Source organism: Chrysochloris asiatica, unplaced genomic scaffold (genome assembly GCF_000296735.1).
Source record: "Chrysochloris asiatica unplaced genomic scaffold, ChrAsi1.0 scaffold00007, whole genome shotgun sequence".
Lineage (NCBI taxonomy): Eukaryota > Metazoa > Chordata > Mammalia > Afrosoricida > Chrysochloridae > Chrysochloris > Chrysochloris asiatica.
The window spans coordinates 10,602,703-10,624,934 of NW_006408525.1; the positions used below are offsets into that span (position 1 = coordinate 10,602,703).

At 50.7% G+C, this 22,232-nt stretch overlaps 1 protein-coding gene across 4 annotated transcripts; it reads left to right on the top strand.

Annotated features, from left to right (window-relative positions):
- The first annotated feature begins 405 nt into the window (after positions 1-405).
- On the top strand, positions 406-21,089 carry SEPT4 (septin 4). 4 transcript variants are annotated; one of them, XM_006832385.1, is made up of 12 exons: positions 406-557; positions 14,204-14,518; positions 14,915-15,008; positions 15,471-15,557; positions 15,995-16,118; positions 19,250-19,384; positions 19,498-19,615; positions 19,704-19,805; positions 19,982-20,078; positions 20,170-20,332; positions 20,497-20,596; positions 20,854-21,089. In XM_006832385.1, exons 1-12 carry the CDS (start codon positions 519-521, stop codon positions 20,911-20,913), a joined length of 1,434 nt encoding a protein of 477 aa, XP_006832448.1. In that variant the 5' UTR covers positions 406-518; the 3' UTR covers positions 20,914-21,089. The 4 variants fall into 4 exon arrangements, with proteins under 4 accessions (XP_006832448.1, XP_006832449.1, XP_006832447.1 ...); XM_006832386.1 differs by lacking the exon at positions 406-557 and adding an exon at positions 8,679-8,784 and having other exon boundaries at positions 20,854-21,083; XM_006832384.1 differs by lacking the exon at positions 406-557 and adding an exon at positions 11,563-11,907 and having other exon boundaries at positions 20,854-21,084.
- Positions 21,090-22,232: the final 1,143 nt, after the last annotated feature.

Here is a 22,232-nt window from a genome sequence, read left to right on the forward strand (position 1 = left end):
CTAATGAGCAGGAGGGAGACCAGGGCTGTGGATGAGAAAGTTCCTGGGGAAAAAAGTCTTGGGAATGCAATTCAAACCCAACCAGCATGAGCCCTCAGACTGCTGTAACAGCAGAGTGGAGAAGGGCAACCCTGCTCTTGAGGGAACAAAGCTCTGTAAAGTATGGACCCTGCTGTTTTATTACTGTTACTGTTTAAGCCCTGAGCCTACGATTTCCTAACTGTGAGGCCTTAGATAAGCTAGTTTACTGATCTAAGACTCAGTTTCCCCATTTATTAATGAGGATAATGACCTCATCTAAGGGTTATTGTGTGGACTAATCAAGCTATTATATGTAAAGCATTTAGTGTGGTTCCTGGCAATAGTGACCATTCAGTAAATGCCAGTTGTTTTTATTGGGGCATGTGCATTAGGAAGGGATTTGGGTCAGGTTATGTCTAAGTCCATGGGCATCTTTAGTAAAATTCCTTTTCCTCTCCTGTTGGCACTCTCTGAATTTCATTTGCTGTCCCCTGGGAATGCCCGGCTTCTACTTCTCCGTTATGACAGATGAGGAGGTAAGAACGCCCCTGGGAGGTCACTTCCAGCCTTCTGTGTCCTCGGTTAACCAAATTGCTCTCCTGTCCTCCAATGGAAGTGGGTGTGGAGGGAGACAGACAGAGCTGGTTGGTACCTGTGGCTGGGCAGGTTGATCACTGCACGAGGACACCTGGCAGAGGGAGCAGGTGGGAGCTGAAATTTTGCCCACATGTGCACCTGTGGGGCTGCATCTCCTCAGGGGCAAGCTTTGCACAGAGGTTTGCAATATGAGCCAGTTGCAGCCCTGGAAAGAAAGAGAAGAGATAAAGACTCCTGCCAAGTGTTCTACAGGGAGGTGATCTGGGCAACCACTGGTTCATCGGTCCCCACGTGGCTCCCCCTTCTTTAGCCCAGGGCATTCCAGAAAGGGCCTGTTTTTCTGGGTTACACATGATCTGGTTCCTCAACTTAAAAAGGCACATGGTGGACTCTGCTTCTGGCAGCCGTGTCCTGAGTGTAGCAGACTGTCCTGGTTTCACAGTGCATTGTTCCCTTAAGTACACTGATTCTTCTTGGTCCATGTTTGATACAATAGTCAGATCTCTTCCTGCTTCCATTCTTTCCCTTGCCTTGTCCAAAGTCTTGAAATGGCCTTCATTGGGTTCCATCCATGGGCTGGCCCAGGATACACAATCGACTACAAATGGAAAACAAATCGGGTGTTGGCAGCCTGAGCTCAGATAGCAGAACAGCTGAAAGGGAGGTGTCCAGAAATATCACTACCACCCTCTCTGCCTTGGCTCCTTCCCCAGCCCTGCACCCTGAACTCAGCTGTGGGTGGGAACAGCTACTTTTAGAGATGATCTCCATGCAAGACAGTAAATCCCTCCCTTGCTCACTCCCTTTTTTCCTTCCTTCCTCCCTCCTCTCCCTTCCTTCCTTCAATAAGCAATTTTTGTTCCAATGCTAGCACTCTGCTAGGCACTATGGGGGACACACATTCTTTGGCTTTGAGAAACTTCCCATCTGGTTGGGGGAGATAAGACACCGACAGGAAGCATTTCAACAACAGTATGAAACAGTTTGGGCACAAATGTCAAAATAAATGGGACAGAGTAAGTGCTATTGGAGGTCTTAGGAGAGAGGGCTGCCACAGGGCATCAGGTTACACTCTCCTGTCCAAAGCCAGGGCCATCTTGTCTTTTGATACAAATTTATACCTTTGGGATGGATGAAAGAAAGGGTTAATGTTTCCCCTTTGTTCAGGATGTGATGTTTTTGATTGAACAGACTCCTCATTCTTCCTCACCCTCATCCTTTTTCTGTGCATCTTGTTTTAGTTTAGGAAGTCAAAAGCCTTGGCAGTGGATGGTTCCTTCCCAAAATAGCTCTTATCCTGTCTAGATAATTACAGCTCTCCAGCCCTGTTCAGTAACAGTGCTGTTCCCCAGAAATCAGAAAGAGAATGCTCCCAGTGAACTGGGCTAGCTGGCCTTCTCTGGTTCTCTAGAAGTGGGGTGGCATCGAGGTGGACCAGGTACTGTCTTTGTAAAGCATGAGAACTGGACCTTCCCAGACTGCCACGTGGCCCATGGGCAGCTCTATGTGCTGACATCTAAGGCTTCTGGCTCCTCTGGTCTGGGAATGGTTGACCATAGAGCCTGTCCCAGATTCCATTCCCGTCAGGAATTCTCTGGTGGTCCAACCACGGGCGCCTGGCTCCTGGAAGCCAGCATGTTTGTTGTTGAGCTTCACAAGCCCCTCTGGATCCCCAGCTGGGGGCAGTGCCTGATTCAGCCTCTCTCTGTCTCCTGCCAAGTGGCCCCTCAAGGCCCTTTTGTCTAAGGAGTGGCATGGACAGATGTTTTGCGCCCTTAGATTGGGACATTAGGTGCTAGCGTCTCCCCAGAGGAGGTTGTGTTGGACTGAGGGCAGCATTGTAGATGATGTTTTTTTAGTGTCAGAACTAGTAGAAGCTCAGTAGGAAGGTCCCCAGGGTACCCTATTGGGTCAGCAGGGGCTGCCTTCTCACACAGCCTTGGGGAATCCCTGGGAATAAAGCAACTCTTCATGGCAGGGACTGCAGTGCCTCGGATGATAGGGGTGCCCTGGACTCAGAACCCTGTGTCCTCAAGGAGCCTGACCTACTTGCCCTTGGATGTGACTTCCAGGCTGTCAGGGGACAATGTAGTTTACTCCTGGAGATATCTATCAATTATGCAAGAAACCAACTCTGGAAAGCAGGACAGCAACCAGAGGAGGCTGTCTCACTGATCGCTAAGTCAGACATCAGTGTCTTTAGAATATCATGTCCTCTGGCCCCTGGGAGAGGAGGTCCTTCTATTGAATCCTGAGCTAAAGGGAAGTTTTGCACAGGTGCACTTCCTTTAACAAGGAAAATCCAAGTCTTAAAAGGAACCTGGGGTGACTCCCATTCATGAGGATATTAACAGAATCCTGGAACATGGGCTGTCTGAAAAGAATCCTAAAAACCATCTTTCCCACTGCCCTACTTTCTCTTGCTTTGGATGGAGGCTTGCAGTTGAGAGGAATTGTTGGAAGAATGGAGTTGAGTTGCAGAAAATGGGTCAGGTCTCCTGAGGAGGCTTTTCATGGCAAGTTGACCTTCACCAGACAGCTTTTAGGAAGCAGGTCTCTTCCCTGTCAGATGGTACCTTGTTCATTTCCAGCTGCCATGGGAAGGTAAGTCCAGTGCAGGATGGGAATAGAAGATCCCCTGACCGAGACTTGCTAGTTTGGGACAGACTTCAATGACCAGCTCATCTAGGTTTGCCTGGAACGTTTTCCAGTTTTAGCACTGAAAGTCCTGCATCCCAGGAGCCTCCTGGGCCAAGTGGAGCAGTTGGTCACCTTAGGGTAGCCTGTGGTGTTGATAAGGTTTGTCTTACTTAGCAAATAGCTTCTGAAAATATGTGCTGGTTTCCCTGTGAAACCAAGGTGGGTTGGTCCCCTCTGTCTATAAAATGGGAGCTGAAAAACACTACACCTTCTTCATGGGCTTTATGTCAGACTGGAGGTCAGACTTACATGGTGTTTTGTTCTGCCTAGAATGAGCCTATGTGGGGAAGAACATGCTACATCCATTTTGGACTTTCTGATGTATTTTCAGAAGCTATGTGGTCCTCTGCTTGGAACCTATTCATCTCCAATAGCGTATCTTTCTATGCGAGTGCTTCAGGAGTGTTTGAAACGGTGACTTTTTCTGGGTAGATTAGGGAGGTAGGCTTCAGAGGACAGGGTACACAGTTGGGTGAAGAAGCAAATCTGTCACCCAGGAGCCACATTAACAGCTGCTCAGCCAGAGAGAGGCCACCTTGAGTTGCAGAAATGGCCATGTTCCCTCACACTCCTCAGCTCAGCTGCTTTTGCCCCAGCTGTTACGAGGGGAGCAGCAAGAGACAGCTGCACCCGGGGGACTGAAAGAAGGCTTGGAAGAGGGGGACAGAATGTGAGACAGTTCCTAAGAGAAACTCAGGCTCGGATGTTGTGGGTGGGAAGACTGGGCCAAAGTCCCATCCTTGGCACACCCACCAGAGGCATAGTCATCTAGCTCCAGGGGTCTACGCAGTTATGTTTTTGGGAGTTGGGGGTCAGTAGATCTGGAGCTAAGACCAACTTTCTAGAGATCGAGTGGTATCTAGCTGGAGAAGCTGACTCCACAGTTGGTGGCAGCATAGTCATTCCAATGTCACTTTTGTCCAAAGCATTAGTCTGGAATTCTCCCTCCTCCCATTCCTCTGTGCCCATCACACACACACACTCGTAATCCTTTGGAGGGAAGGCATTTGAAATAGTCACAGTTGATGCTTGCTAGTTTGGTGTTGATAATATTCCCATTAGCTACCATTTATTTGAGTAATTATACCATGCCAAGAAGGAGCTCTGGTAGCGTAGTGGTTACAAGTCGGACTGTGAACTGCAAGGTCAGCAGTTCGAAACTACCAGCTGTTCCATGGAAGATGAGGTTTTCTGCTCCCGTAAAGATCTACAGCCTTGGAAACCCTGTACAGGGTCGCTATGAGTCAGAACCGACTCCATGGCACATAACAACAACCATGCTAAGCGTTCCACCTTAATGAATCTTCATAGCAACCCTATGAGATGGAATTTTTCTCCCTACTTCACAGATGAAGAAATTGAGTTTCAGAGCTTGCTCTACAAAGCTGGGAGCACTTTAGGGAGTATCTTGCCACAGGGTTGCAACTATATCTTCTGTAGCGACATCAACTTAGAAAATAACTTTATCTTTAGAGATAAAGGCTTGTGAAGGGAAAAACTTCTCTGTGAACTCTGAGGGTGGGCATTGATAAGCCGACAGCATGAAGGACAAGGGATGGGTGTGTTTGTGGGGCCCAGAGCCTCTAGCTTTGTCCTCCAAAATCCAGGTGGAAAACGAATCAATGATTCCTCTCAGTCAATTCATATTGATCAGACATCTCCTGGGGGCAGAGGCCTGGCCGCCCAGATGGATAACACATCACATGCTTGCGAAATTGAAGTGTACAGAGGTTAAAATAGAAGACACACTCTATTCTTGAGGGGTTTGTGAGTAATTTGGAAGAGAAAAATACCCAGATGGGTCACTTGAAAGGGGATGGACACCAAAGGACAAAATAAAGTCTACTGATATGAGTTAGCAAAGCTTTCAGCATGGAGGCACTTGGAGGGAAAGGCCAGTAGATAGATTTTGGCTCAGTATAATGAAGAATTTGGTACTCAGCTTCTCAAAGATTGTAGGACCACTGAGTCACAGATCAGATTGCAATAGGATAGGCAGGCCTCTGGGATATCAGAAAGGGTCATGCTTCTTGAGACTTAACACAAGAGCCAGATCCAGCTTAGCTCAGGAAATCCATCACCAAGCCACCCCACTCCCACCCCCAGCCCTCCAGTTAGTGAACTTTGGCCATGGGAGGTATTCAAACAGAGGTTGGAAAAGCAGGAGGGTTTGAGAGAGGATTCAGCATCAGGTAGGTAGGTAGTTGCATTACAAGGTACATAAGTCCCTTCTGTTCCTGAGTTCCTGTGACCCTGCACTGCTGCAGAGAAGGTGTCGGACAGGATAGTCTGCTGATCCAACAGGCTGGTTTCTTAGCATCCTGCCAACTCCAGAACTGCCTCTCAGTGCAGCTGCTCAGCAGGTGCCAGGAAACAAATACAGTGCCCCTTGGTCTCGCCACCACTTCTCATGCCTGCCCCAGGATCATAGGATACTGGAAAGCAGTTTGGGGAGGAATGGGTTTTGGTTTCTTGCCTCCACATGGACCTTGCTGGACAGACTGACTGAGGTTTCCTTGAAAGACACACCCAAGTGATAGCCCTTTGACCTCACCAGGCCCAGGAACTAAGCAGATGGTCAGTGACTCATACACATTGGGGCTGTGGGCACAATTCCTTCATGTACCACTTAAGGGAAACTCTCAGTACCTGAGCGGCAAAAGGGACTCTTCCTGGTCATGCGGATCTGAAATCCTGGTTTTCTGTGATCATTGTTTTTTCTTCTTGGCTTTGAATTTGGGCCCTGGTTCCTTAGTGCCACATGACCTTCAATCATGGGTAGGTGAGAAAGACCCAGTGAAGAAGTCCAGAAGGTCTTCCAGACCATATTGACCTAAGCAGCGGGGGGAGCCCAGGACAAGCAGGCCGGAGCCGTGACTACTGAGTCAAAAATTCCCCAGAGGGATCACACTCTGTCCAGCTAAGCATCCAGTCCCCCCCGGACACTTGGCTGAAATGCCCCACCCCAGAAGCTCTCAGGGATTAATGTCCAATGGGATGCTAAATTTCAAGAGAAATCTAGAGCTTCAAGAGCTGGGGGGCTTTGTGACAAGGTTGAGCAGACCATCTGTCAGGTAAGGTGGGGAGGAACTCTGAGTAGCCATTAATTCATGAAAGGGTGGTTATATCTCAGCCCTGCTTCTGACCAGGTGTGAATCCCTATTTCCTTCAATACAGAATGTGAAAGCTAGTACTGAGGGGATTCTAGTTCTCTCCCCTTTGAATGGGGGGACCTAAGCCTAGAGAGAAGAGACTCTCAGGCAGTGAAATAATAGCCAAAGTTGGCATAGGGACTTATGCTCAGACTAAGTTCTCTCCAAGACCCCTGAAGGCTGCAGGATTAGGCTGAGGGACTTGCTAGGGTAGAATGGCTCACAGTCAAACTTCAGCTTTGATTTCTCCCAGCATGCCTCATTACTGGGCCTGTGGTGCAGTGATTACAGAGACTCTGGCCACCAGGGCACCAAGAGTCTGTTTGGAGCTGAGTCCTATGGCTCCAGGTCTGTCTAGGGGCCTTGGCTACCTCAAAAGATGGCCTCAATGTCTTTAAGACACTCAGGGCTCTGAATAGCAGGTGCTAGAGCAGTGCTGGGATTCCAAGCACAGCTGAGGGTGAGCTAGCGGAGCTGCCTTCTGGAATGTGTCTGTGTCCATACTTGGACTATAGCCAGGGCCTAGGGGGCAGGGAGCTTATGTTATGTGGAGGAAAAGAAGGCTGCCTTCCTCAAAATAGACTTTCTTCCTAGGCCCAGCACCTCCACCCCAGGCCAGATTGACTACTGAGTGGAAGCACCCAAGAGATAGTCTCATGAGTACGCCATGAACACTCGCAGCTTGTAGCTAGTTCCCCGCAGTGGGGCTCTATGTAGCTCAAACTTTTGTTTTTTTATGGCAGCAGTAGCTGCTACTTCTGTATGGTTCCAACAGCCATTGTTTCTCTCTTCTTTGAAGAAATTCCTTTTTGTCTTTGTTTCCCTGAGTATAACTTCAAGTCTCCTTATTTACCCCAGGCCTTTTCCTGGAGCCTGTTCATACCTTTAGAGATTCCCTTTTACAGGAGCCAAGTTGCTGCCTCCCACCCTCTGTCTCCTCCTCCTTCTCTGAGATCCTCTGGAGTCTCTGAGGCCCAGCTTTTCTTCAGCACCTCTTGCTGAAGCCTTGCTCTCCTTCTCCAAGCCTACAGCAGCAGCGTGCAGCATACCTTCTTTGCTCTACTGCATCTGCTTTTAGAATGCTAAAGCTGCAAGGACCTTTAGACACCATCTTGTATAATCTCATTTTCAGATGTGGAAACTGAGGCCCAGAGAGGTGAAGAGAGTTGCCCCAGGTCACTTAGTCAAGGAGCCTTCTTGTGAATGCTCTAGCCCACCAGTGCCAAATATAATCCAGTAACATCTCCAGTAGCCACTCCATGTTTTTCCGGGCCTGATCCCACGTGCTGTCCCAAGCCCTCCTCCTTCCCTCTGTAGAATCCTTACTGATTCCAACCATGACCACCGAGCCACAGATCAGGCTGAAATAGGATACACAGGCCTCTGGGACATCAGGAAGGGTCAAGCTGCTCCAGACTTGCTTAAGAGCCCAACTGGCTTAGCTCAGGAAATCCTTCACCAAGCCCCTACCTCCCCTTAGCTGCTGCTCTGAGTCTTCTGAGTTACTAATGCCTCTAAAGCTGATGGACCAGCTGCCTCACAGCATCTCTCCGAGGCCCTCGCCATTATCCTCACCCCCAGCCAAGGCTCCAAGAGCCCTGTGAGGACCACTCTGTTTTTCTCTTCCAGCCTCCTTAGCAGATTTTCCCCTGGATAATGTATGCGACAAATCCTCTTTCATCTTTAATCTGGGGTCCTGCATGAAGGGAGCCTCTTGGGAACCTGTCTCTTGGGTGCAAGTGAGGAATGTCTGATGTTCCACCTTAGGGGGCGTAGTGGATTGTGAAGAGTTAGTAACTTGGACTCTTACTAGTCCATCAACTGGCTTCGTTCCCTGCAAACCTTGCTGAATCTCTTGGATAGTTAGTTGTTTCTCTCCAACTTGCACAGATGCCCCTGTTCTTCCCAGGATAACGGGTGCGCCATTCTGTTTTCTAAGGGGACTTAGTTCTAGCCCCGCAGTGTTGCACGGCCTAAAGAAGCTACCCTCCAGGGACTGAGTAAGGAAGGGTCAAGCGTCAAGTGCTGCCCTCGGGATGAGGACCAGAGCTTCCCACTCCTCCCTGAACCCTGAAGTGACTTTCAATACCCTGAGCCTTCGGAGTTCTGGGGGGCGGAGGGGCGAAACCAGCCCCCCCAACCCCAAGCCCATTTCGAGCCCTCCTCCCACGGCGGGGAGGTGGCAGGCCCCGCCCCTGGGCCCCGCCTCCGGCAGGCGGGAGCCAACTGTGCAGCGAGGTCGGCACGCAGCTCCCGCCACGGCTCGCTCAGGCGCTGTCCAGGAGGAGCCGGCCCGGCCCGGGCTGCAGCCATGGTAAGGCGGACCGGCGCGGGGCAGGGCCCGGGCGCTCAGGACCCGCCGCTCCCCGGCGAGTCTGGGGACCTAGGGCGCCGCAGCCTCGGCTCTGCGGGGCGGGGGGCACAATGGCCCACCTTGAGCACTGGCAGGCACTGCGGGCGGGCGTCGCTCCCAAGTTTCTCCCACTGGTCAGAGCAGCGGCCAAGCAGACCTCAACCCGACCCCTAGGGTACTGCCTGCTTTCTTAGATGCAGGGGTGGGTCCGTGCTCAGAGGAAGGTCCCGGCCGGCCAAGACGCGCGTTGGCCAAGGGAGGAAGGGTGCGTCAGTGATAAGCAGACGTGAGGCTCTCTGCCCTTGTCTGGATCTGCTGCTACCTGGGTGGACTCCTCATCTATCTACCCTGGTTCCAGTAGCCGGCACCAACTTCCTTTGGAAAACACCCAGAAAAGGCACACAAACACTGCCCATCCTTCCCAGGAGAGAGCCTTAGGGTCCTCTCTGCATCACCTGGCAAGGGCAGCCCCTGAGAGAGAGAAGCCCAGAGCATCATTCTGATCACCCTTCCACCCCCCAACCGGGGAAAGCTATATACCTGTGCCTCCGCCACAGGAACCATGGAAGCGTTCTCTGCTGCATGTATACCCACACCCCCCAGCCAGGTCCCTCTGCAGTGTGTGGGGAGGGTGGTGGTGGTACCTGCCACTTGCCTGTAGTGGGAAGAGAAGTTGTAACCCCAGCCAGCCTACTCACAGGCGCTCAGGTAGGAAGTTATCTTGATGCTTGGCTGTGAGGATGGCAGCTCTGCTCCTGCCTTTGCTAGAGCCTGTCATAAATACATAGTGCTGGTGGTTAGGGCCTCCAAGCCCCACCCAGCTTTTCCTCCTGGTCTGCAAGAAGTCCCCAGTTTTTGCCCTCTGCATGAGGAGGCACAGGCTGTTTACAGCAGTCGGGGGATCTCTGATTAGTCCCAGGGCCCTGGGTGGGAATCAGAAGCCCCCAGGTCTAGAAAGGCCAATCTTTTGGGTTCTTGTCTCTCAAGCTGTGTCCAGGCAGAGGCCCAAGTCTTGGCCAGGAAGTCCTGATGACCCTGTGACCTTCCACAAAGGGGGGTTCCTGGGAGAGGCCAAACGGTGCCTGTCTTTTTCCTTGTCCCCCTTCTCTTCTCCACATAAGGATGGACAGGATTGGAAGCCTGAGGGAGCACTGGCTGTCCCTAGTGCCAAGCCCAGCAGGGATCAGAGGGGCTTTTCTGCCACACACTAAGTTCAGTTCAGCTGAGGTCATGGTGCTTACAGCTGGGCTGAGGCCTCACTGTTTTTCTCTAAATAAAGGCACCCTCCTCCCACCCCCTAAATCTCAGCTTTAGGCCCCTCAGGTCCGCAAGCCAGCCAGTTCTTAGGCCAGTTGGTTCGTGTCAGGCCAGACTCCTCTAGAAGGGTCTCCTTGTCAAAGGAGGGCAGTGTCCCAACTTCCCCTGTCCAGAAGTCCCAGGGGTTTTATTTGCATGTGAAAAGAATGACATACCAACATTAATAACCAACCTGAGACTTGAGATAGACCTTCTCTCCTCAGGGCAAAGCAGCTTGAGGTATCTGTCATCTGGGAGTGCTTTCTCTCCCCAGCCTCCCTTGCGAGGCAAGAAAGGACCATTCACAACAGGACAGTCCCATTGCCGTGGAGTCAATTTGATTAGAAGCAGTGGTAACACAAGAGTGGAACTGCCCTGCAGGGTTCCAAGGCTGTAAACCTTGATGGAAGTAGACTGCCACATCTTTCTCCTGAGGAGTTGCCGATGGGTTTGAACTGCCAACCTTTCCGTTAGCAGCCAAGCACTTAACCACTATACCACCAGGGCTCTTTCACAATTGGACATTGTTGTTATTAAGTGCCATTTAGTCGGTTCTGACTCATAGCAAACCCTGTATAGGGTTTCTGAGGAGCCGCTGGTGAGCTTGAACTGCTGACACTGAGGTTTCAAACAACATTAGGCCCTGAAATTAAGATACTTCTCAAATTGATAAAGGGGGTTCCTGACCAGACCAGCACCACTGGCCTGCATCTGCATACTACCAGCCAGTGTCTCCGGTTTGTCTCCCACCTAATAGGCACCTCTCAAGTCTCTGGGATGCAAGTCTCCCACTGGCCTGAACTAAGGCCCCTCAGAGATCACTACCCAGTTAGCTCTATGGAAAACATGGGGTGATGGGATGAAGGTCCCCACGAAACCAAGGTCAAATGTCCTAGGGTGGGAAGAGTCCCCAGAACAGAGACTCCGCTCTGTGATCCATCTAGAAGCAGTTCTCTGAAGGTAGTGGATGGAAGAAGAGTTCTTTCCTGGGAGAACAGAGAAACGATTGGGAAGAAAAGTGGTTCATTCCCAAGACCCTGGTAGGGTGGGCTGCAGGACACCCCACCCTATTTAAACACTGCTTAAAGTCTTGTTGTGGTGCTGTAGGATCAGCACTGGATTGCTAACCACAAGGTTGGCGGTTCAAACCCACCAAGTGCTCCTTGGAAATCCTATCAGGGTCTCTATGAGTCAGAAATAATGGCACATAAAAACAACAAAGTTCAGGTGAAAGGGGTGATTGGGGATTGGAGTCTTTTGAAGTGGAGTCTCCTGGTGGCTGGCTGTCTCCACACACGAATAGACCAGGTCACCTTGGGGGCAGGCCTCAGTGTCCTTGGGGTTAACAGGAAGGGACAGTGGATTAAGAGCTTGTGCTGCAGATTGGGGCGGTTGGTGCTGTGCCCACCAGGATAGGCAGCAGGCAGGCGTCATGGGGCAGCCAATCAGAGGAGGAGGGAACTGCAGAGAAACTGAGTGATCCTACTGCAGCTGAGCTGTCCTTGGAGGGTGGGAGTCCAGGGAAGGGGAGGAGGAGAGGGTGGGGAAGGACATTCCACAGGCTTTTTTGGCCTCTTCCAGAGACAGGGGGTCAAAGAGAAAGGGGAGCAAGCCAGGAAGCCAGATTACAAGAGCATCAAGACACGGCTGTTTCTGTGTGTGAGGAACTTTGCCTGCGAGATAAAATTAGACCTAGAGCTTGCTGACAGGGAGCTTGAAGCGTGAGGCATGAACCGTTCACTGGGATGGAAAGGGAATTCTGTCCCTGAGGACAGGACTGAAGCTGGGGTAAGGTGCTGCTCTGGGAGACGGGTGGACTGGACCTGTCTATCCCCTTGCGGTGGCTGGGATTGAGGCCCAAAGTCAGAAAATGATTTGGCTGCTGGCAGAGATGGAGCTGTGCGCCTGTGTCCTGTTCCATGCTGATGAGAAGCCAAGGCTGGCAGATAAGATGCTGCTGGTACCTGGTAGTTCTGCTAGAAGACTGTGGGGGCTAGGGATCTCCATCTGTACCTCCCCTTCTCCTTATTCTGATTTCTTCCTCCACTCAGAATGCCCCTGGGGAAACCAAGCTGAGCACAGTCCTCTCTCTCCCACCCTTCATCTGACCTGGGACTGACTACAGGCTCACAGTGTGAGGGGCAGGACTTCCTGGAATTCCCCAGACTCTTAAGCTCCCAGCCAACAAGACCTGCTGTTCCCCTAGTCATATAATTAATTAATGGTTGAGAGCAAAAGGGGGCACAATTAATCATCATATCAGGACAAGCATAAATTGGACGTTTGGTCACTTGGTTAGGCCCCACAAATATAAAGTGGCTTCAAAAAGTTCATGGAAAAAAATCCATTATCTTTTCATTACATTTTTCCACAAACTTTTTGAAGCCCTCTCGAACTCTGGATGAGAAAGGCCTGTTAGGTCAGACTTGCCGTTTCTCCTCAGCAAGCCCCCATATGCCGGATCTGTTGTTAAGTGCCATCTAATAGGTTCGGACTCACAGCAACCCTATATAGGGTTTCTGAGGAAGAGTTGGGGGTTTGAACCACTGACCTTGTAGTTAGCTGTCCAGTGATTACAGAACCCTCTTTTTCTCTCCTCTGTCTAGCCCTGGAAGGAGTGTTGGTGACATTGTGGGCTAAGCATTGGACAGCTAACCAGAAGGTCAGCGGTTCAAACCCACCAGCTGCTTTGTGGGAGATGAGGCTGTCTCCTCCCTCGGAAACCCTAAGGAGCAGTTCTACTCTGTCTTCAGGGTGTCTATGAGTCAGAATCCACTTGATAACAATGGGTTTGTGTTTGGGGTCCAACCCTGGAGACTATGGCTACAAGCAGGTGTAAGAAGTTAAGTGACAGCCTGCAAGTGGCTATCAGGAGCTTTCTCTAGCCTGTCTTAATCCTGGCAGTGTGCCGATCAACCTCCTTAATTACCCCTCTGTAAAATGAGGGCAGGCGGGGAGACCGTGACTGTCTTACCTCCCTCTAGTCTGGTTGGGACACCACAGTGGTCGGCGGTAGTCCCCCACTGGCTTGGCTAGTCCCCAGAGGATGAGTCAGTCTCTGCAGAGTCAGTCCCTTGTCCATTGTCTGGGAGTGGCACATGGGTATTATGAGGCAGAGCTGAGCCCTGCACTGCCAGGCACCCTACACAGGGGGCTGGCTCTTAAGGGGTAAAGAACTGAGGCAGGGGGTGAGGGGGTGACCCCTCTTCCAAGCTGGGGATGGGGTGGAACAGGGCCTTGACAGAAGCCAAATCATTCTGTGCTGACCAACCTCTGTGGCTCTCATTTCATTCACACACAGCTGGCTAGAGCCTAGCTCTGGGCAGAGAGGCAAAAGGGCAACTAGGAGTTTCTTATAGTTTGGGGCTGTCAGTGCTGGCGGCCCACTCATCCTTCAGCCCTCCAGTCTCATCCCCTAACACCTCTGGTAACCCTCCACCCACATTCAGCATCCCCTGGGACCCAGGATCAGGCTCTGGTATGGCTGAGTCTAGAATGAGGAGGTAGGGTCAGCATTCCTGAGCGCTGGGTAGTGAGCACCCCCAGGACAATCTACACCTCTGGCCTGGAGCTCACAGACCTACAAGAAAGGAAGCATAGAGCCCCCTGCTGGTTCTGGAGTTACCTGGGGCTGCCCACTCCTCCTCCTTCCTGTCTGCAGTCTGATTCCTGCTGCCTTCAAACTGGGCTCACTCCCTGGGATACTAAGCCTCGCTCATCTCTGGCTCTGACTCCTCCGTCTGCTCTCCCTTACTCCCTCTGACTTGCCTGCCTCAAGGTAGTCTCTGGCCTCTGGCTCAGCCAGTCCCCCAGGAAGGGCGTCGTGCTGAGAGGGAGCCCCATGTCTCTGGGAACTGCCCAGGGCTGCTCCTGGACCTCTCGATCCTTACTGGCATCTTGTTTTGGGGAGGCCTGTGAGCAGGTGAGGGCAGGATACTGAGACTTCCTCTGGCTTGGCTGCTCCTGCAGTCTCTTTCCTTTCTAACCACAAGCACGGTCTTTTGTGCCCTTGTCTCCTTCTGTCTGCCTCCTTCATTCTTCCCTTCCTGCCACCTACTCCCCCAAACCCTGCCCATCCCCCCAGATCAAGCGCTTCCTGGAGGAAACGGATGACACAGAATTGACCAAGTTCGTGAAGGACTTCCCAGGGAGCGAGAGCTGCCGCCCACCGGAGGCCAAGGCCTGGGTGTCGAGGCCCCAAATTCTGGAGCCAAGGCCCCACATCCCAGAGCCAAGGCCCCAGGCTCCAGGCTGCTACGAAGAGGACTTGGAGTTCAGATCTCCCTTGTGGCCCCAGTCCTCTGACAGCCACCAGTACTGCTCTGCCCCAGCCCCCCTCAGCCCCTCAGCCAGGCCCCGCAGTCCATGGGGCAAGCTCGATCCTTATGACTCCTCTGAGGTAGAGCCTCCAGCCCTGCCTTCATCTGATTTTCATGGGCTAGTGTAGAGAGACCCAGGGAGGGAGCAAAGACAGAGAGACAAAGAGACAGTGAGTGGGTAAAAGTGTGTGTGTGTGTGAGAGAGAGAGAGAGAGAGAGAGAGAGAGAGAGAGAGAGAGAGTCAGTGGGGCTCTGGCTGTCTGTCCCATGTCAACCTCAGTTCCCAGATGTCTGTCCCTGAGAGCATTAGGAACTGACAGTATCATCAGTTGCAGAAGGCTCATCTAGTGACCCCAGACAAGACCTCCAAGGAGTCTGGCACTGCTCCTCTAGGACATAGAAGGAGAAGGCTGGTGGTGGGTCCTGAGGTGCCTCGGGCCTGTCACCCTGATGCAGTCTGCCTTCCTGTTCACTAGGATGACAAGGAGTACGTGGGCTTTGCTACCCTCCCCAACCAGGTCCACCGAAAGTCTGTGAAGAAAGGTTTTGACTTTACCCTCATGGTGGCAGGTAGAGCAGGGGCTTGGCTGGGCTGGGGGCATTCGAGGTGGGGACAGTGTGTGTGGGGAAAGGAGATGCGTAGGAAAGGAGCAAGCAGCAAGTAACTATGCCTTTTGGTATTTTAATCAGGAGCATTAGTGCCTGAAAGTGTGTATGTGTGTTTGTGGGGTGGGGTGGTGGTGGTGGTGGTGGTGGCAGGGAGTGTGAAGTGTTGAAATGGGCAGATGACCAACAGTTTTCTAGTATTTGCCTCTTTCTGTATGCTTTTGGGCAATCTCTTGCCTTTCCTAGTCTTCATTCAAATGAGAAGGCTAGACAAGATGATCTTTCCAGCTCAAAACTGCTATTGTTTAATTAGTCACTTCCCCACTTAGATTAGAAAGCAGCTCTTTCCACACCTTGGTCCAGTGGGGGAACTTCTTGGCCGCAGATCTTGCCTTCTGATTTGGTGCCTGCCCTCTCTCCTGTTAGGAGAATCTGGCCTCGGTAAATCTACGCTTGTTAACAGCCTCTTCCTCACTGATCTGTACCGGGACCGGAAACTCCTCAGTGCAGAAGGTAAGGGAAGGAGAGGAGCATGAGGGATGAGACCTTCCAGCATGGAAGGAAACCTTAGCTTCCTAGAGAGATGGAAGGCATGTCTTCACAGTCCCATACAACCTGGAAGCCCACCAGCCAGCTCCCTAAAGATCTGGGTGCCGAAGTGGGCCAGGGACCAGAATCCTGCTTTCTGAGTGTGTCTCTGACCCCCAAAAGGATTCCAGGAATCCAAGAAAAAAGCCGGGAGCAGAGGCTGGGGCCAGAGCCAACAGCCACCGGCATTTCCTGTGTTGGGAAACGTGTTCCTTGCTGGTTCCCAGAGAACAGGCAGCCAGGGGCTGGAAAGGGGGGCAGTGTGGATGAGGCAGTCAGGGCGAAATTGGCTGAGCAGGCCAGTTCTTCCTGACTGGGCAGGGCCCTGCCCTTGCCCTGGCCTCAGTTTCCTCCTTCTCCAGAGAGGATCATGCAAACCGTGGAGATCACCAAGCATGCGGTGGACATAGAAGAGAAGGGCGTGAGGCTGCGGCTCACCATCGTGGACACACCAGGTTTTGGGGACGCAGTAAACAATACAGAGTGGTATGTCTGACCAAGCACAGTCCTGGCTGGCCCTCCCCCATATACACACAGATGCATAGGCAAAGACATACCCACACTTGACCTTGAGCATGTCACACCCCCTTTCTGGAGCACAGCCTCTTTCTCTGTATAGTGAGAGGGAAAGGACTGGAGTAAATGATCGCCGATATTCCTTCCAACTCTGACACATGAGGTCTTTAATTCTAGGAATGGGAGGAGGGGTGCCAGATGAGAGAGAAGAGCCTTGAATAAGAAAACACATATGAAGACATGCATCACAGGGCCTGACACATTTTTTAAAAACAGCAAAAAAGAAAACTCATTGCCACTGAGTGAATTTCAACTCACAGCAATACAGGACACATCGTACCCAGTCCCCACTGCCAGTGAGCTGATTCCAATTCACAGGAAGAGCAGAAACTGCTCCTTAGGGTTTCTGAGACTGAAAACCTTTATAGGAGCAGACAGCCCCATCTTTCTCCTCAGGGACACACAGTGGCAGGTATTTAATAAATGTCACTCTCTTTCTTCCCTTTCTCTAGCAACATTTTAGGTGCCACACACAAACCTTGTTGAAGGGGTGGGGTGGTGTAGAGGGAGGCATAAAGGGTTGAAAGGAGAAGCAAAGGGAAAACATGTTCCAACTCCAGGCATGCTTCAGGCCACCTACCAAAAGAAAAGGCACCTTTACCACACACTTTGATCAATTCTAGCTTTTTTTTTTTTAGGAACTTGAAACATGCTTCTTGTTGTGTACCACTGAGTCACTTCCAACTTAGTGACCTTGTATAGAGTTTCTGAAAAGGGCTGGTGGGTTTGAACTGGTGACCTGGCAGTTGCCAGTCTAGTGCTTATCCTAAGTGAGTAAAACCTAAGAGAGTTGATAAGGAGGAGAAGGGATGAGAAAGACAGGTGCTTTTAATGAAGAACTGAGGTAGGGTGATGCTGAGAGGCGTGGCCGCAGAGTCCCAATCTTGACTTGGTGTTTACTGATTGTGTGTTCTTGAGCCTGTGGTTCGGTTTCTAGTTCTTCAGTAGAAAAACACCTGCCCTTCCCACCTCGCCCCGGTGATCTGAAGATCCCCCGAATAACACACGTGAATGAGCGCTGCAAACTGCAAAGGGCTACGTACATTACATTCTGGACTTGGAGGGTGATAACTGCAAGGCTGACTCTGTAATGTGGAGCCCCTTGTTCAAAAAGCACTAAGAATTCCAAAATGGTGAATGTGGTTGTTAAGTGCCATCGAGTCAGTTCTAACTCATAGCGACCCTGTAGAGGATTTCTGAGGAGCAGCTGGTAGGTTTGAACTGCTGACCTTGTGGTTCGCAGGTCCAATGCTGATCCACAGTGCCACATCAGAGGCCAAATAGTGAATTAGCAGAGCATTAAACCAAGCATGGGTCCTAAGTATGAAGCCCTGAGTGATTACATAGGCTACATGCCCATCCAACTGGTCCTGGCTAATTACTAATGACTAATCGGGCTGGTAATCTCACGGTTAGCAGTTCGAAACTACCAGCTGTTCCATGGGAGAATGATGAGGCTTTCTGCTCCTGTAGAGATTTACAGCCTCAGAAACCCTATGCAGGGTTGTTATGAGTCGGAACTGACTCCACAATGCATAACGACAACAACATCAGATCCTTACAGACCTCTCTGTGCTCTGAACACTCTCGATTCCATGCTTTATTATTATAACATGTGACTTTCAGCTCAGCAATCAGGTTCATCCTCAACTACATAGCCTTAAGGGAAGGGCCATTTCTTATAGTCTTGCCACAGCACAGTGCAAGTACAGGGCACAGGATCACCATAAGTCCTCCTGATACACTGAGGTGATCTCTCTGTGGTCATCACCTTTCCTGCTCTCGGGAGGATGCCAGGGAGTATGTCCCCGTGAACTGGATGCGCCCCAACTAGTACCTGGTCTCTATTGTAGCAAGCATCACCCTGTCTTTCCATCATCTACCTACTTCCTTTTAACCCTCCATCAAAATATTTATGCCTGGCACCTTATACAGTACACCTCTATGTATGTTCATTTAGTTAACCTGTAGGAATTTACTGTACACATACTAGGTACCTAGCCATGTGTTGGATATCGTAAAGAATACAAATCAAGCCTGAATGATCCCTGCCCTTGAGAGTCTAGGGGTGAGGAACAGGGTTGGGGTGTTCGCTAACATGTGAGTCAATCATGTAACAACTCAAGTCAGTAAGTGGGTCAGGAAGAGTAGTAGCAAACAAACTGAACTAAGAATTGCTCCAGCCAAATGATCTAGAGCAAGTCTCTTAACTGTTTCATGTTAAAAAATAAGATCTTAGAGATGTTCAAAATGTCCACCTGTCAGGGCCAAAGTAAAACCAAATCCACTGCCATGGAGTCAATTCTGACTCATAGTAACCCTATTTCAGATTTCTGAGACAATAAACCTTTACTAGAGCAGACAGCCTCATGTTTCTCCTGCAGAACAGCTGATGGGTTTGCATCGCTGATGTTGTGATTAACAGGCTGATGTGTACCCCACAGAACCACCAGGGCTCCTTACGAGCAAAGGACGTTAAATTTTAAGTTTAAGGGGGGCTTCCAAAAGTCCGTGGAAAAATTCCATTATATTTTCGTTGAGTTTTTCCATGAACTTTTTAAAGCCCCCCTTGTGTATATCAATCACTGTTCAGTGAAGAGAAGGGGAGACCAGTGTGCATTGGCAGTAGGCCAAGGAGCCTACCTGGAAGACATGTGGCTCTTGGATGTGGCCTTGAAGGATGGAATGGCTTGGAAAGGTGGAACCAAATGAGCAAAGGCTCAGGCTGGACTGTGATCCAGACTTTGGGTTCCCCTGGCTTCTAATTGGTGTTTACCTGCAGCTACCTTGCTATTCTTATTGCTTTGACTGTTTACCTGGGCCCTTTTTCTCCCACTAAACCAGTATTTACTGACCTTTGTCTGTGTGCTTAGTCAAATTTTTCACCCAGGTATCTTCCAGAAGATATAATACAAGTGAGTCAGGGAGTAACAATATCTTGGAACCATTGCTCAGAGTATACGCTACTTCTCTGCAGCCCCAGAGCTCACAAGGCAGCCCCCATTCCCCGCCGTTTCTCTGCTTGTCTGTTCCTGCCCCAGCTGGAGGCCTGTGGCAGAATACATCGACCAGCAGTTTGAGCAGTATTTCCGAGATGAGAGTGGCCTGAACCGCAAGAACATCCAAGATAACAGGGTGCACTGCTGCCTGTACTTCATCTCACCCTTCGGCCATGGGTACGGTCTGAGCCTGAGGCTCCTGGCACCAACGGGTGCTGCCAAGGGAACAGGCCAAGCATACCAGGGGCAGGGCTGGCACCAGCAGGTGGTCACAGATTCCTGTTCCCCAGGCTCCGGCCATTGGATGTTGAATTCATGAAGGCCCTGCATCAGCGGGTCAACATCGTGCCTATCTTGGCTAAGGCAGACACACTGACACCTCCTGAAGTGGAACACAAGAAACGCAAAGTGAGGGGTGCTGACGGGGGTGGGGAGCAGGTGGGCTTCTAGAAAAGATGGTGTTCTCAGAACTGTGGGCTCCATATGTGTTTGCCAGATCCGGGAGGAGATTGAGCACTTTGGGATCAAGATCTACCAGTTCCCAGATTGTGACTCTGATGAGGATGAGGACTTCAAATCACAGGACCAAGCCCTAAAGGTGGGGCCACCCCGGGGAGGAGCTAAGTTTTTCTGGGCAGGAGAGGGAAGTGGAATTCTACCTAAGAGGTGGGAGAGGACCCTGGCCTCCTAGAGTCAAGCAGAGAGATGAAAATAATGGGAGGAAAGGAACAGGTGAGAACAGGGGTGTTGATACGCCTCCTTCACCTCTTCTAGGAAAGCATCCCATTTGCTGTAATTGGCAGCAATACTGTGGTAGAGGCCAGAGGACGACGAGTTCGGGGCCGGCTCTATCCCTGGGGCATCGTGGAAGGTAAAGCCCTGAGCTTGTGCCTGGGGTTCCTTTTCTCTCAGTGGCTCTCCCCTCCCCATGCCCCTAGCTGACCCCTAGCCTTGCTGTGCAGTGGAAAACCCAGGGCACTGCGACTTTGTGAAGCTGAGGACAATGCTGGTGCGTACCCACATGCAGGACCTGAAAGATGTGACACGGGAGACACACTATGAGAACTACCGGGCACAGTGCATCCAGAGCATGACCCGCATGGTGGTGAAGGAACGGAATCGCAAGTATGGCCAGAAGCCAGGACAGAGCTGGCAGGGGGGATCCCAAGCACAGTCTTGGGTGAGATCAAGCCCTTCCCTTGTTATTCTGCAGGCCCTGAGTTCGATCCGAGCAGGTGCTGTGGTCCCCCCTAGCCTTACCAACCCACTGTCCCCCCGCTTCCCCTTAGCAAACTGACTCGAGAGAGTGGTACCGACTTCCCCATCCCTGCTGGCCCACTAGGGACAGATCCAGAAACTGAGAAGCTGATAAGAGAGAAAGATGAGGAGGTGAGAGCAGGAGGAGGTGCTAGGGGTTGATGGTCTGGGAGATCCCTGCTTGATCATTAACTTTAGCACTGACTGGTTTGGCCATAGAAAAGTCCCTGTCCCTAGTGACTATTTGGGCTGGTGGATGGTTCTGCTCAGTTTCCATTACATCTCAGGGCTACCAAGGCCCTGACTCAAAAGATTAGAGTTTAAGGGCATCCCCCCAACACTATGGGACTTCCCCAAAAGTCTCACTTTGATGCATGTGCCTATTCTAGCTACGGCGGATGCAGGAGATGCTGCACAAAATCCAAAGACAGATGAAGGAGACCCATTAGCTGGCTTTCAGCCCTGGATATTTAAATCTCCTCCTTTTCCTCCTGCCCATGCCGGACCTTCCCAGCACCAACTCTGCTCAGGCCCCTGCAGCTACTGCCACTTCGCCTTACATCCCTGCTGCCTCCCCAGAGACTCAGAGGAAATAAAGTTTAACAAATCTATAAGTGGCTTCTGGTGTGTCTGTCTGTATCTTTACCAGCTCCTGAAGACCAAAAAGATATTGGGACTTAGTTTTTGAAAGGGTCCTGGAAGAAGGTGCTGATTTCTGGATTAGGGAAGGGAGAATGTTTATAATTCAGCCATATTTCCTTTATTTTAACAATCATCTGTCCTTCCTCTGAGGAGCCCTAGTGGTGTAGTAAGTTAAGCATTGGGCTGGAAAGCACAAGGTAAGTGGTTCAAACACATCAAGGGACTTCACAGGAGAAAGATATGGCTTTCTGCTCCTATAAAGATTTACAACCCGTGAAACCCGAGGGAGCAGCTCTACTCTGTCCTATGAGTACCTATGAGTCAGAGTGAACTCTAGTGAGGCCCTGGGTGGTGCTAAAGATAAAACATTCAACTACTAGCCCAAGGGAGTGCAGTGGCTCATAAGGATATGCACTGACTGGACTGTGCACCACAAGGTTGGCAGTTTGAGCTCACCAGAGATAAATGAAGCTTTTTGCTCCCTCAAAGATTTACAGCGTTGGGAACCCTATGCAGGGTCACTATGAGCTGGAACCAACTTGACGGTACGTAACCACAACAGCTACTAGCCCAGAAGACATGCCTGGAGATCTACTTCCGAAAGGTCACAGCCTTGAAAACCCTATGGAGCGCAGTTCTATTCCACACCTCGACTCTAGTCTGAATCTATCTTTTCCACATAGAGTTAACTTCAATTCTACGCAGCCCATTGGTTTTGGATTTGAAGTCTGCCTTTAAGAAAACAGAGGGCATGAACTGCACGCAGCCTCTTGAGCTCCTATTTTCCCTGACGTAGGGCAAGGGATATTAAGAGTTAAGGCCTGAATAGAGCATTCAACAAACTTTGAAGTCTCTGTAACCACCAAACACTATATCTAAGTGCTGGAAATGAGTAAAGTACAATTACTGTCCTGGAGGAGACCAGTTTTTAACAAATACTAAACACCTACCTGGTTGCAGACTTTGTTCTAGACCCCAGAGGTAAAGGAGTGAAGATAGACACCATTTTCGTGGGAACTTAAGTGTAGTGAAAGTTATAGTGCTCTATAAACAGATACGTGAGCACAATTTAGCCCCGGGGCTTTGTACTAGGGCCCTCGGGCTCATCCCAGAGGTGATACTAAAA

Bases quoted from the DNA above. Each gene is read 5' to 3' on its own strand.
- SEPT4 (XM_006832384.1), top strand. From the start codon at position 11,848: ATGAACCGTTCACTGGGATGGAAAGGGAATTCTGTCCCTGAGGACAGG. The intron at 20,079-20,169 runs GTAAAGCCCTGA...CTTGCTGTGCAG, and splicing joins TCCCTGGGGCATCGTGGAAG to TGGAAAACCCAGGGCACTGC. The intron at 20,597-20,853 runs GTGAGAGCAGGA...TGCCTATTCTAG, and splicing joins TAAGAGAGAAAGATGAGGAG to CTACGGCGGATGCAGGAGAT.